The sequence below is a fragment of the Pteropus vampyrus genome, unplaced genomic scaffold, assembly GCF_000151845.1.
Source record: "Pteropus vampyrus isolate Shadow unplaced genomic scaffold, Pvam_2.0 Scaffold219, whole genome shotgun sequence".
Classification (NCBI taxonomy): Eukaryota; Metazoa; Chordata; class Mammalia; order Chiroptera; family Pteropodidae; genus Pteropus; species Pteropus vampyrus.
Genome location: NW_011889000.1, coordinates 935,863 through 949,841, shown reverse-complemented (window position 1 = coordinate 949,841; position 13,979 = coordinate 935,863). Strand labels below are relative to the sequence as shown.

Below are 13,979 nucleotides of genomic sequence, written 5' to 3'. Positions count from 1 at the left end.
TGAAGGATGATACATGTTATCTTACAAAGTTAAAGTTTAGGATGTGCTGAATATCTAATGGAGTTATCAGAATAGGAACTGCAACAAATCTAATACTCAAGTCATACGTGGCTTCAGAGGCAAAGCCAAAACCAGAACCTGCATTCTGACTCCCAGGCATCGATCTTTTCACTTTATGCTTGCTATTAATTCATCACATGCTCAATAGGTCAGAAAGGCCTAATGAGATGACTGGTTTAATTCAACATTACTAAATATTGTCAGGTACTGTTTTAGGTGATGAGGATTTAACAGTGAACAAAACAATAAGGTCCTTTGGGTGGCATATATCCTAGTGATTAATCACTGGAAAAAGTCGATTGTGTCCCTCAAAAATTCAAGTCCACTCTTATTTGAAAATAAGGTCTTTGCCAATGTAATTGGTTAAAGCTCTCAACATGAAATCATCCTGGATGAAGGTGGTACCTAAATCCAATCACTTGTACCTTATAAAAGGAGAAGACCCAGAGAGACAGAAGGCAGAAGGCCATGTGAAGACACTGGCAGAGATTGGAGTTATGTGGCCACAAGCCAACTAATACCAGGAGCCACCCAGAAGCTGGAGCACGGGCTGGCTGACACATTGGGTTCAGTCATCTGGCCTCAAGAATAGTGAGAGAATAAACTGTTGTTTTAAGCCACAACAGTTTCTCTGTGGTAATTTGCTACAGCAGCCCTAGGAAATGACTACAATCACATACTTTTTCTGAATAAGTGATACATTAATATAGTTCGAAAATCAAGAATAAAACTGTATACAGTGAAAAGTCCCCTTTCCACTCCTGTCTCCTATTTACTCAGTTCCTTTCTTATCTCAAACAGGTAACCTCTGGGTTTCCATTATATTCTTATAGAGATTTGCTGCATAAATATATATATATATATCACTTACTTTAAAAAGAAATCAGAAAAACTGTTTTGCATATTTTTTTCACTTCATGAGACCATGATTTGTTTCCCCAGTTAGACCACAAGTCCTTAAGACTGTTTTCCCAACACAGCACAGGACTATGGACGATGCACACAGAGACGTTCAGTAAGTGGTAACAGAATCCTCCCCTGGCTACCCAGTCCTCACTAGCAGTCTTCATTTCCTTACCTCCTGCTGCCCCTTCTGTTCCTCTGAACCTGCACTCACCAAAGTCACCAGTGGGCTCCATAGCAACAAAATTTAGTGGGCCCTTGTTCTTATGTTGCTGGACCTCTTGGCTGCAACTGACACTGACTGCTCCGTGAAACAGTTCCTGTCCAGGGCTCCCAGAATATTACACTCTCCTGCTTTTCCTCCCTTCTTCTGGGCTAGTTCTTCTCTACTCTCGGGGCTCTGCTCTAGACCCTCTTCTCAATCTCTTCTTTTTCCCCTGAGATGATTTTATTCACTCCTGTGGTTTCGGTTGCCTTTTCTATGTCAACAACTTCCCGTTCTACAGCTAACCAGTCTCCTGAACTTTAGACCAGCGGTCCCCAATCTTTTTTGCACCAGGGACCGATGCTCCTATGAGAATCTAATGCCTGATGGTCTGAGGTGGAGCTGCGGTGGTGATGCTATTGCTGGGGAGTGGCTGCAGACACAGATGAAGTTTCACTTGCTGCCCCACCGCTCATCTCCTACTGTGCGGCCTGGTTCCTAATGGGCCACGGACTGGTACTAGTCTGCGGCCTAGGGGTTGGGGACCCCCTGCTCTAGACCATTACTTAACATGTGTGTGTGTGTGTGTGTGTGTGTGTGTGTGTGTGTGTGTGTAAAATCTCTAACTATTAACATAATTACCCTGGTTTCAAGGTGCAAGATCTGTTCCTATCCTACTCCTTCAGCTTCAACACACCACTTACTCCCCTATTCTACTGGACTTTTCACCTCCCTCAACTGGTGCTTCCTCTTCAGGACTAGAACACATACACTACTAACAAGGCATCTGGATTTGGACCCCAGCCCTACTAGTTGAACTTGGACACTGTGCTGTTCTTAACTTCTTTGTGCCTCAATTTCGTTATGTGTAAAATAAGGATAACACTGCCTGCTTCAACACATTGTTGTATTAAATTCATTAATGTATGCAAAGCACTTAGAAGAGTGCCTACCCTACAGTAAGGCCTATATAAACAATATCATTTTTACATAAATGCTAGGTATTGGGGGATGCAATGATGCCTGTTTCTTAATGAGGCTTTCATGGGAGTGGAGGAGGAAGATATTAAATAACTATAATCAGATATGATAAGTAGAAAGTACAAAGTAAAGTGGAAAACAAAAAGAACCTGGGTGGTCCTTATCCAGATCCCTAGAAGCCTAAGAATCCACAGCAATGGGCGGGAAGTGGAGAAGATCTTCCACACCGCAGGCGGCGCTGCAGCGTCCTCCTGCCGCCCAGGTAACAGTCGATGGGAGGACGCGGTACAAAGGTCACGTGTGCCCGCGTTTACCACCCCGGTGATCGCTTGCTCTTCGTTCCACGTGACTCCCATCCTCGGGGATGATTGGTCTGCGCCAGGCACGTGGGCAGGGGCGGGCCGCGGCGGGGCGGGGCAGAGTGGGAGGAGGGGTGGGGCCGGGGGCGGAGCGGGAGGGGGGTGTTTCGGCGCGGGGGCCGTTGGCTCAGACAAATAAACATGGAGTCCATCTTCCACGAGAAAGTGAGTGTCCGCGTTCTGGGGGTACCTGTGTGAGGCGTGGTGAGGGGCGTGGGGCGCGGTATCGCCATCTCCTGGAGAGCTGTTTGGGGCCCGAGTGGCCCCCATCCCGATCTCGCCGGGTGAGAGGAGCTTCCTCCGAAGGGGAGCTTAACCGAAGCCCCCACCGCACCCTCCGCCCCTGAGGCCCGTACCTAAGGTGTCCGGGGAGCCCTGGGCCCGGGACGTCCGGGGAGCCGGGGAGGGAGTGAAGGCAGGGCCGGGGGCACCTCGGGGCACCGGAGAGGGTGGCACCGAGTGGGCTTGCTTCTGCGATTGCCTTCTACTTTCCGTGCGATTCCTTCTCCGGTCCCTTCTCCCCTACTCTCCGTAGGTTCTAGCTAGTCACCTCTCGGACACCTCCCTCGATCCTTCTTCCCAAGTCCCCCAGTTTTACCCCTGGCAGAATTAACTTTTCCTTCTCTGGGCTCCTCAATTCTATATTGGAATCTCCCATACACTTAGCTTCCTGGGGTTGTATTCATGTTCTTCTGTACTGGGTCCGTGAGTCTCTCGAGTGCAGGGACCTGGAGGGCCTGACACTTAGGTACGTAAAGTAGGAAACCCCGTGCACCCCTAAACAGGGAAGTCGTCACAGAGTTTTTGTTACGAAATGTTTGAGTTTCGTTTCTTTTGGTAGTCCCATCTTTCCGGATCTGGAAGCCAGCTTTCTTCCTAGGTATTCTGGGTGGACTGCAATAATATTGTTGTGGTCTGCCTAGCCTGTTTTGTTTTGATTCTTCGATGACCACTTAAAGATGTTTGTGGCATGTGGAGAAACTCGTCTTTTCTCTCATACAATTATCAAGCCATTTGGGTGTGAGTGAAACCTCCCTCAGGACAACTTTGGCACATGTCTTGTTTCATAATCGTTTCATGTTTGGAAAGGATTGCCGGTGAGTCTCTTCTTTAGCAGGAGCAAAGGGATTTTGTTTTGTTAAATACTTGTAAATAATCATTTATTTAAAAAAAAAATCACGGCAGTCAAAGCAATCAAATGTAGACAAGAGGCACAGCATAAATCTAAACACATTATTCAATGAAATGCTTTAGAGAAAACATTTCAGAAAGTTTTGTCACTAAAATAGACCAATTTTTATGCCTCGGGAGTAAGGAGTCAGTGATAGTTATCACGAATCTTTAAGTGATTGACATGATTTATGAAAGTTGGACAGGAGAAATTTCATAACTTGGCAGAGGAGATTGGTTGAAGAGAACTCTGCATGTACATATTTTTATCACTAATTTTCAGAAGCTTTGATGTAGGGCAAAATGTTTCAACATGGAAGACTTTAAACATGTTCCACACCATTTCTTGAGAATTATACAATATGTATTTTAATGCTATAGATTGTTACTTATTTTGGATACATTTCAATGAATGTAACTACTAAATCATGGAATCCCGCTTGGCGGTAGCCTAATGAAAATCTATTTAGGCTAAAGTTTCTCAGTTATCAGCATGTGCATAGGCTTAAAGGTACTTCAGGAATATGTTTTATCAATTTATGTGTTCTTAGCAAATGAAAGCTCTTAAGTTGAAGTTTTTAAGACATATTTCAAGTGTATGGAAAGCACCTATAAACATAATGCCCATTGTTAATAGCGTACACAGTCCATTCAGGGGATGCTCAAGTTTAATGTGCCATTTTCCAACATGTTTACTTCACCTCCACCACATCCATTTAACCTCTGCTAGGTACTGGGTTTGGAGAGCCAGAGAACCGACTGTGGCTCTCAGGAAGTGGCCCTGCCTGCGAAGGGCCCTGCGATCACTTCCCTTCGGAATGCTGGTTTCCCCATATTCAGAGTTGTCACTTTGAGTACCCTTTATTAAGATGAAATGTAAACTCAACAAAAATGTTTACTGATATATCCCCCAGTACTTAAGATTGTGCCTGACACATAGTTCATGCTCAATAAATTAATCGAGTTCTTTGAGCATCTAAGATGTATATGGTGCTGTTTATCCAAGTTAATTTTTATGTAAAGATTTTAGGCTTTGCGGATCATATATGGTTTCACATATTCTTGTGTTTTCCCAACCATCTGAAAATATAAAGATGATTCTTAGCTACTGGTGCAGGTTGAATTTGGCCCAAAGACTAGAGTTTGCTAATCCCTAACTTAAACTCTAATATTAAATGGCCAATAACTGCTTTTTTGTTCTGTTTCATTTTGTTTTTAGTTATGGTGCCTGCGTTCTGTCATTGTGATCACTTTTATTGCTGACCACTCTTGGTGGGATCACTGTGCCATCCGAATTGGTATTTTTATGTAATATAAACTGAGAATGATAACCAAACTCGTTGGGATTACGTTTAAAATTAGTGAAAATACTGAAGAGATGCCAAGCATTGACCGTATGACATCTATTATGCCTTTTTGTGATTGTTGGTTCTTCAGGATATTTGAGGTTTAGTAATAACCAAATTCCACATAAGTGGCTTGAGGAAGTGGCAATAGCACAGACTTGAAGCCTCTGACCTGGGTTTGAAGCCCTGCTCTGCCATTTACTACCCGTATGAACCTGGGTAAGTTACATACTGTCACTGTGCTCCAGTTTCCTCCTCTGTGGTGTGAGGATAATAAAGTGTCTGCCTCAGAGCTCAGTGCTTAGAATGCTGCATGGCACATAGTGCTGTAGAAGTGCCGGCCATTGCTGTTGTTTGGATGCTTGTGTTTGCTGAACCTCAATAAGGGGTGGGACCTTATTATCACTCAGATGAGAAGAAAGGCTGCTTCGTCTATGAGGTGGCCCCAGTTAGGCCATTTCAGAGCATACCCTTAGTTCATGCCCGCTTTCTGCTGTCGTCAGTTCTCTCTCTGGGAATTTACACTGGTTTCAGGTTGGTTCTGACAACTTTGAGGGCAGTGGGGGAATGATTTGGTGCTGTTTCTTTTTGTGATTTTATAAAATATCTTGGTAAAACTGGAGATGCAGTTCGTTCGTCCTCTGATCCCAAGACAATAAAGTTCGGGCTTGAAATTGTGGAATTTCAATACCTTTGAACTTTCACTGCAGCGGAGTGAACTTCTATTCAGCTTTGGCTAAGGCTTGATGAGAAAGAAGTGGCTGGGGATAGCTTGTGGGGGTTGGGGGAATACATAATCTCGGGAGGGGCCGTTGTGCAATTTTTTCGTTCCATCTAGATTTTGATTCATCTTGTCACTTTAAAATGTGATTTTAAATTTGGACTGAATAATTTGTTCTTACCTTCGATTAAATCATAGAAGTACAGGACGATATTTCCTACAGCAATAGTTTTACTTAGATAAGGTTTGATTTTTAAGTGCTTATTTTTCAGATTTTATTTTATTTTTTATTTTTATTATTATTTTTTATTTTAAGCGAGGCAACCCTTGGTTGACCTCACAAATTGCAAGGACCTTGTCAGCTTACAATCCCTTATATTTTATTTTTTATGCCTACCGCACCTGGTCTTTCTAGGTGATCTCCTATCCAAGCACTAACCAGGCCCGACCCTGCTTAGCTTCCGCGATCAGATGGAATCGGGCTTGTTCAGGGTGGCATGGCCGTAGACTTTATTTTTCATATTTTAAAGCTAATTTTTGTAGAGAATTTTTTTTAATCAGCTATGTGGATGTCATTATTTCTCTACATAGTGTTAAATATGGTAATGGTAGTTTGAGGGCCCCAAACTGAGGCACGCAGCCCAATAGCAGGACAGAAAATTTGCATTAGGACTGTTTCCAGAAAGTCTGTTGTCTGGTCACCGTATTAGGTAGCTCTTGATGTGTGCAATAGCTGTATCTTAGCAGAGGCTTTTTTGTTTGAATTTTTTTCTTTTATTAAATACAACACAGGTAAGGACACCACATCATAAGAGTACAGCTTAGTGAATTCTCACAAAGTAAACCACATGTAAATAATACTTAGATTGAATACGTTTCTTTCTCTGCATCCCCTAAGCCCTTCTTATGCCCTCTTCCAGATACTGACTCTCCCTTCACCCTGCAAGGGTAGCCACTATTCTGATCTAATATAGACTAATTTTGCCTGTTTTTGAACTTTTGCAAATGGAATCATAGTGTATACTCTTTTGAGTCTGTCTTCTTTTTAACATTGTTTGAGAGATTCATCTGTATTGATGCAGGTAGTTATAATTAATTAATTCTCATTGTTATGTGTTATTCTTTCGTGAATAAAACACAAGTTAGCCATTCTGTTGTAATGAGCATTTCAGTAGTTTCCACTTCGGGGGCCATTATGAATAAGTACTGTTTCCATTAACATTCTGACACACATCTTTTGATGAATGTATGTTTGCATGTTTTGTTTGCATTCTCTACCTAGTAGTGGAATTGCTAGATCACAGTGTGTACATATATTAAGCTTTAGTAGATACTGCAAATAGTTGTGTTTTTTTGTTTTTGTTTTTTTGAAGAATAATCTTTCTTTTTTTCTATTTATTTCAATTAAAGTTGGCATTCAATATTATTTTTTATTAGTTTCAGATGTACAGCATAGTGGTTAGACATTTATATAATTTATGAAGTGATCCCTTAATTAGTCTAGTACCCACCTGGCACTGTACATAGTTATTCAAATATCATTGACTATGTTCTCTATGCCATACTTTACATCCCCATGACTATTTTGTAACTACCAATTTGTATTTCTTAATACCTTCACTTTTTTTACCCAGCCCACACAACCCCCCTCCCCTCTGGCAACCATTAGTTTGTTCTCTGTATCTGTGAGTCTGTTTCTGTTCGTTTATTTTGTTCTGTAAGTTCTACATATAAGTAAGATGATATGGTATTTGTCTTTCTCAGTCTGCTTACTTCACTTAGTATAATACCTTCTAGGTCCATCCATGTCATCACAAATTGTAAAATTTATTCTTTTTTATGGCTGAGTAATATTCTATTGTATATAAGTACCACATTTTTTTTTATCCAGTTGTCTATTGATGGGCATTTAGGTTGTGTCCATAGTAAATAATAGTTTCGATGTCTCTAGTCCTCCCTCAATATTTTAGCCATTATGGAGAGTGTGTAGTAGTAGTAATACATTGTGGTTTTAATATACATTTCCCTAATAGTAATGAAGTTGAGCACCTTTTTGTAGTTTTTAGCCATTTGGCTAGCCTCTTGTGAATGCTGGTTTGTCTTGTCCATTTTTCAGTAGAATATAGTAGGACATCTGTATATCCTTCAGTTCACAGTGTGGTATTCAGTGGGAGTTGCTCTCTGGTGGTAGGAATACAATAGAAGGAAAAGGAGGTGGAGGCAAGTCCTCTCACTATTGTGGCTTCACCTTGAGGGATAGATGGTTTCTTCTTTACTATAAGCTACTCATTTCATACCAGGTTATGAAGATCAATTTATCTCAGCTCCCACTCAGACGCAAACTATCTCAGTGCTCCGTCCTATTCCATTATATATATATATTCTCTGTATCTTTTTCAGCAGCTGAATTTTGTTCCTAGAACATTAATTCATCAGAAAAAAATAATGTGTTGCTCTTTGGAATCACTAACTATTGTGTAACATAGCTCAGAACAATTGCAGGGTGTCAGACAGGCTGGATTAAGGAGTAGACTTTAGTGGGGAAAGGTCTATGAAATTTAGAGCTTTGGGGTAGCAGGAGAAGAAAGTGTTCTCCTGTCTGCCATCATACCACAGAGAGGTAAACCCTGCATCTGTGTTCACAGGAGGGATCTCATCCACCTGTGACTCTCCCTTCTTAATAGGCAAGCATGGGAAAACAGCACTGTTGTAGGGAGAGGGGTGATAAGCAGGCTTCTCAGTGCCAGGCAGTCTAGACGTAGATTTGGGTTGCCATATGTGTAAGAAAGCCAGCTGCCCAGCACCCAAAGACTCTGGGGCCCATGGGACATTATACTCCCCTTTCTAACAGGAAATGAGCGATCCCATGAGGAGCTGGGCTTGGATGCAGGCTCCCTTGCCGGCTTGTTCAGAAGTGAGCTCCAGGGCTGCTTTTTGGACAGCCTTGCTCATTGCACCACACTGTGTGCACCTTATCTACAGAGCTCTCTGAAGAGGACCTTGACTCTGCAGCTACAAGTCTTAACATCGAACAGAATTTTTCTTACCTGTATCAGTTCTTGTCAGTTCTTGAGATATGAAATTACATGAACAAGCACTTAGACCAAGTAGAGATTGTCTTGTTAAAAGAACAAATGTTCTAGGGATTAAAATTCCCTTTCAGCATTAGTAAATTGCCATGGAATCTTTAAAGATGAATTTATGTTAGGCACTGAAAATGAGGGAGGCTAAATATTTAGAGTAATTTTTAGCAAAATATGAAATTTGGTATATTTGATAGATAATGTTTAATATGAGTCATTCTTAAGGTTTTGATTATAGCTAAATTATTGTAGTTTCATTAATGATAGAATTATAAAATATTAAAGGAAATGCATGTACTTTATGTTAATCATATTTATTTAAAGCTAAAAAGGTTCAGTTTGACAGTGTTAAGAAGTTAATGATTAAATTTCTCTTTAAGGAAAGACATTGTACCAAGCTGTTTAACAAATCACATTTGAATTTTTCTTTTGGACATATTAGCAAGAAGGTTCACTCTGTGCTCAGCATTGCCTGAATAATCTGCTGCAAGGAGAATATTTTAGCCCTGTGGAACTGTCTTCTATTGCACATCAGCTAGACGAAGAAGAGAGGATGAGAATGGCAGAAGGAGGAGTTACTAGTGAAGACTATCGCACATTTTTACAGGTACTGATTTTAAACTCACCAAATTACGTTGTGGTTTTTTTTTGTTTTTTGTTTTTTGTTTTTAATGTGGGTATTGTTTAGGAAAAAGATAAACCATTCTTTCTATTGGGATCTGACTCGTTAATTATAACTCTACTCTTGACTTTGTAAATAGGACTGCACAAGATGTTATTTTAAATACGCATGCTAATGACAGTTTTTATCTTTCTCTCCCCACCCTCAACCCTTGCCTCAACAACCTATCCAAACTGAACAGCAGCCTTCTGGAAATATGGATGACAGTGGTTTTTTCTCTATTCAAGTAAGTAGTCCTAGACAAGTACTGAGTGTTGTTTAGGTCCCAGGCACTGTTCCAGCTCAACGTATAGTTGATAAGAGTATATTTTCACAGTCACTAAATTTCCTCCAATAGATTGTCTAAGAATATAAGATTGTACTCCAGAGTACTAGATTTTTATATAGATAAACATGAAAATTAGGATTGTAGAATCTTCATTTTAGAGTAGGGCTGTTTGAAAGGATATTTAATTTGCATCTAGATGCCAATAATCTTAATTCCAGTAAGTCATAATCTTTTAAACTTACTATCACTTGTGTAAATTTGAGAAAATGTGACACCTTGCTACCTTCTCTTTAGATCAGCTTACCCAGACTGGATTCCTTTATTATGGTTTTTGGCTTTTGCTTTATTATTATTATTATTATTATTATTATCATTATTATTATTGTTATTATTATTATTATTATTTTAGCATATATTCACCCATAAAATTCAAAGGAAGCTATATTACTTATGAAACTATTTTATCTGTGGGTCTTTCAGTTTGACACCTGGGAGGTATATCCAGAGTTTTTTCAGAACCTCTCTTGAGGGACCTATTTCTGCAGATTTCTTGGTTTGCATTCCCCATATATTGTTCTGGACTCCTCATTCACCAGCATTTCCATTCATTGCTTCCTGTGGACTGCTACAGGTAACAGCTACAGCGGGGTGGCCCAGCCCTTGCCATTTCTTTTGCGGGGCTTCCCTGGGGTGCTGCCCTTGGTGCTGATTCCCATTTGCCCACTACATTCATTCATTGCATTCACTTTTTTTGTCTGTGCTTCTACCTGGTTCAGTTGCTTGTTTTTTGGCTGCCTTGGAGGATAGGTTGTGATTCAGAAATCTCCCTTCTTTCCCCCCAGGCAGTTTGAAATAAGCACGTTTATTTTTTGTTATTATTGTTATTTTTAATTACAAACTTATGTTAATAGAAGTTTAAAATCTATGGACGCTTCCGTTTAACTCTCTAGAAAAAACTCATTTTAATAGACATATAATTATTACTATTTACTGACATCAGGTAATAGTAATTCAAATAAATTGAAATATAATTTTTCTAAAGCAGGACCCATAGCAGCCAGATTTCCATATGTATATATACGTATATGTATTTATGTATGTATATATAGTGGACTGGTTTTAAGGATAGCACTTACTAGATAGAATATACATCTGGATTTTTGAGGCAATTTTATCTAAGAATTGTATGGTTCTCTGGAATATCCCAGAAACCTAGTGTGAAAAAGCACTCTTTTAATGCTACATTTATAGATTATTTATAGATTTAGTGATATATCTATACACCTGCATATACTTATTAAAAACCGTAGCTTTCTGACTACGGTCATGCCACCCTGAAAAAGTCCAATTCCGTCTGATCTCGGAAGCTAAACAGGGGCAGGCCTGGTTAGTACTTGGATGGGAGACCACTTAGGAAGAGCAGGTGCTGTAGGTGTAAAAAAAAATAATAAGGGATTGTAAGCTGATAAGGTCCTTGCAATCTGTGAGGTCAACCAAGGGTTGCCTCGCCTAAAAACAAACCAAAAAAAAGACCCATAGCTTTCTCGGGAAATTGATGTGTGAACAGTACAATTGTTTATACAACTAACCTGGCTACCCTACTTACATTTGGAATTGAATGGTTTAGCTCATGAAAACTTACAGTTTTTTTTTCCCACAGGTTATAAGCAATGCCTTGAAAGTTTGGGGTTTAGAACTAATCCTGTTCAACAGTCCAGAGTATCAGAGGCTTGGGATCGATCCCATGTAAGATTTTATTTTGCTTTTCCTACATTTCTTTTCTTATATTCGATTGTTAAAATTATAATTTCTTAAGAAAAATGTATTTTGAATGCCTTCATTTTGATGTGCTCTGTTTCATTCCCTATTTCACCTTTTGGGGATATCCATGAACACATGCCCTCTAAGCATGTCCCCTTCCTGGCAGCTAAGTGTCTGGTGGCACAGAGCTGATCCTTTAATGCTGTGTGATGCCATCGTTTTTGCAGAGCGTCGATAATCTGCAGAGAGATTCATTCTGTTTAGTAATTTTTAAAAATCAGTGATGCTTAACTGTAAACATAATTCTAAATCATTGTAGGTTTTGTATAATACTTGCCAGTAGAAAAACTAAAGGATTATGAACTCTAATATTTCAACTTAATATTGGGTCTGTATTTTTTTTTCTTTTCTAGAAATGAAAGGTCATTTATATGCAATTATAAAGAACACTGGTTTACAGTTAGAAAACTAGGAAAACAGGTAATGTTTCTTCTTCTTCCCTGTCTTTTTTCTCATTCTGCACTCCATTTGCAACTGAAATTTAAAGGATTAGTGCCTCAAAGATGAAGAAATTCAACAGTAATGTCGGATGGGGGCCATGGTTTCAATCATGACAGATAGAAATTTACTTTTGAAAGACAATGTCAATTTCCCTTATATATTTATATGTGATGACCATATACAGGTTAGCTGTATCATAAGAAAAATTGTCTTTAAGACAATGCACACGTGGTTACTGTAAGTGTGTTTTATGTGATAAATATGTTCTGTCAGCTGACTTCCATTTATAGTTTTGTATTTATCATGGTAGTATCAAAAAGCTTGAAACAGTGTTCAGCATGAATAAAAGTTTCAACCATGTTTGCTTTAGCTTAACAAGATTAGTCACATTCAAAAATGCCACATAACACATATATCCACATAAAAATCATTACATTTAAAAAAAAAAAAGGACATGGAATTGTCTTCAGCAGGCCTTTTTTAAGATAAAGAAATGTACCTAATATGTTATTTCTAAAAATAATTACCAGTGGTCTTCGTATATTTTAGAAGCAGAATTATTTAAAGTCCTTTTTTTAGAATTTTGAATCTTTGAAAGAGTGTTATTGAAAGTGAGCTAATACAATAAAAAGGAATTAACTATTGATACATGCAACAGCGTAGGTGAATCTCCAAATAGTTATGCTGAGTGAAAGAAGGTAGACACAAAATACTACCTACAGTATGGTTCCATTTATATGGAAGTCTAGAAAATGCAAACTTATCTGTTGCGTCAGAAAGCAAATCAATCAGTGGTTGCCTGGGGATGAGGAGGTCGAGGGAGAGTGAAAGAGGATGCCAAGGCCACAGGAGACTTGGAAGTGATGAGTATGTTCACTCTCGGTTGTGGTGATGCTTTCGTGAGTGTATGCGTATGTTAATACTTCGCAGGTTGTACACTTTAAATGTGTGCAAATTATTGTGTGTCAGTGACATCTCAATAAAGCTGTTTTAAAAAGTAAAATAATACAAAAGAAAAAATGAGGTCAGGAAATAGTGCATTGAATTAAATCAGTAAAAGAGAATTCAAAAACAAAAGACCTTGCTGTTATCTTTTAAGTCAGCCACCTGGAAGCAGCTTTGTTGTAAGTAATTACTTCTTCAGGTCCCCCCTCAGGGGCTCAGAGCACGCAGAGAGGAGTCGGGGTGCAGTAGAGGTGATCCAGCTGGAAATCAGCTCTAGGGAAAAGCCAGGCAGGACAATGCTAAGATTATTTAACCTCTGGGTTTTATTTATATCTCTGGAAGTTATGATCCAGAATTCTTTACTTTTTTTTGTATAATCACTGGATTTTTTAAGATCTGAGGGCTTAGATTACAGAAGTTCTTTAAATTGATTTGCATCTAAACATGTCTATTTTGAAAGGTTTTTAAAATTTTAGTTCTTCAAAATTGAATTTCTGCATTTTAAATTACTTTATCTTTGACAGATACAGGATATGTCAAATTTTAGCTTATTATCTTTGGCTCTAATTTATATTTTTGTTTAAAATTGTATGAGGTCTCTGTTTAATGACAAAGATGATGGAAAAAAGTATCGTAATGTATGTCAAAATTCAGGAAAAGTAGTTGGTCATGATGCTGACAGTAACTCTTGAAACTTTTTGTGTCTCGTGAGTTAAATTAGGACTCCTATGAAATAGTGACTAAATGGTGTTAATGACACGTGATGTGGATTAGTGATCTTTTTAAAATGAGTTGGTGATTGCAAATTTTTTTCCTGGAATATCTGACTTTCTCACAGTTGAAATCTTTGACCAAAATTATCAGTAGCGGGAAAACGTGTAGTTGTCATTTTTCTTCCACACCAATATAATGTGATCAGATTATGCTTTTGTCAGGCATGCTTTGGAAAAGAATTAAATTATAGCTATCAAACTGATACTTAAAATACTATCGG

General features: G+C 39.0%; 1 protein-coding gene and 2 pseudogenes across 7 annotated transcripts in view; 2 read left to right on the top strand and 1 right to left on the bottom strand.

The window, feature by feature from the left end:
* The first annotated feature begins 2,593 nt into the window (after positions 1-2,593).
* ATXN3 (ataxin 3) overlaps positions 2,594-13,979 on the top strand; it is a 30,091-nt gene continuing 18,705 nt past the window's right edge. For 5 of the 7 annotated variants that reach the window (XM_023538356.1, XM_011373156.2, XM_011373155.2 and 2 more), the window contains exons 1-5: positions 2,598-2,673; positions 9,271-9,435; positions 9,692-9,736; positions 11,439-11,524; positions 11,953-12,019. In XM_023538356.1, the coding sequence (XP_023394124.1) occupies positions 2,650-2,673; positions 9,271-9,435; positions 9,692-9,736; positions 11,439-11,524; positions 11,953-12,019 (387 nt within the window). In that variant the 5' untranslated portion in view covers positions 2,598-2,649. Of the gene's footprint in view, positions 2,674-2,810; positions 3,606-5,115; positions 5,244-9,270; positions 9,436-9,691; positions 9,737-11,438; positions 11,525-11,952; positions 12,020-13,979 lie in introns of those variants that run through there. The other 2 variants (XM_023538359.1, XM_023538360.1) reach the window with 2 other exon arrangements.
* LOC111747373 lies at positions 6,136-6,254 on the bottom strand (annotated as a pseudogene).
* Positions 11,095-11,213, top strand: LOC111747377 (annotated as a pseudogene).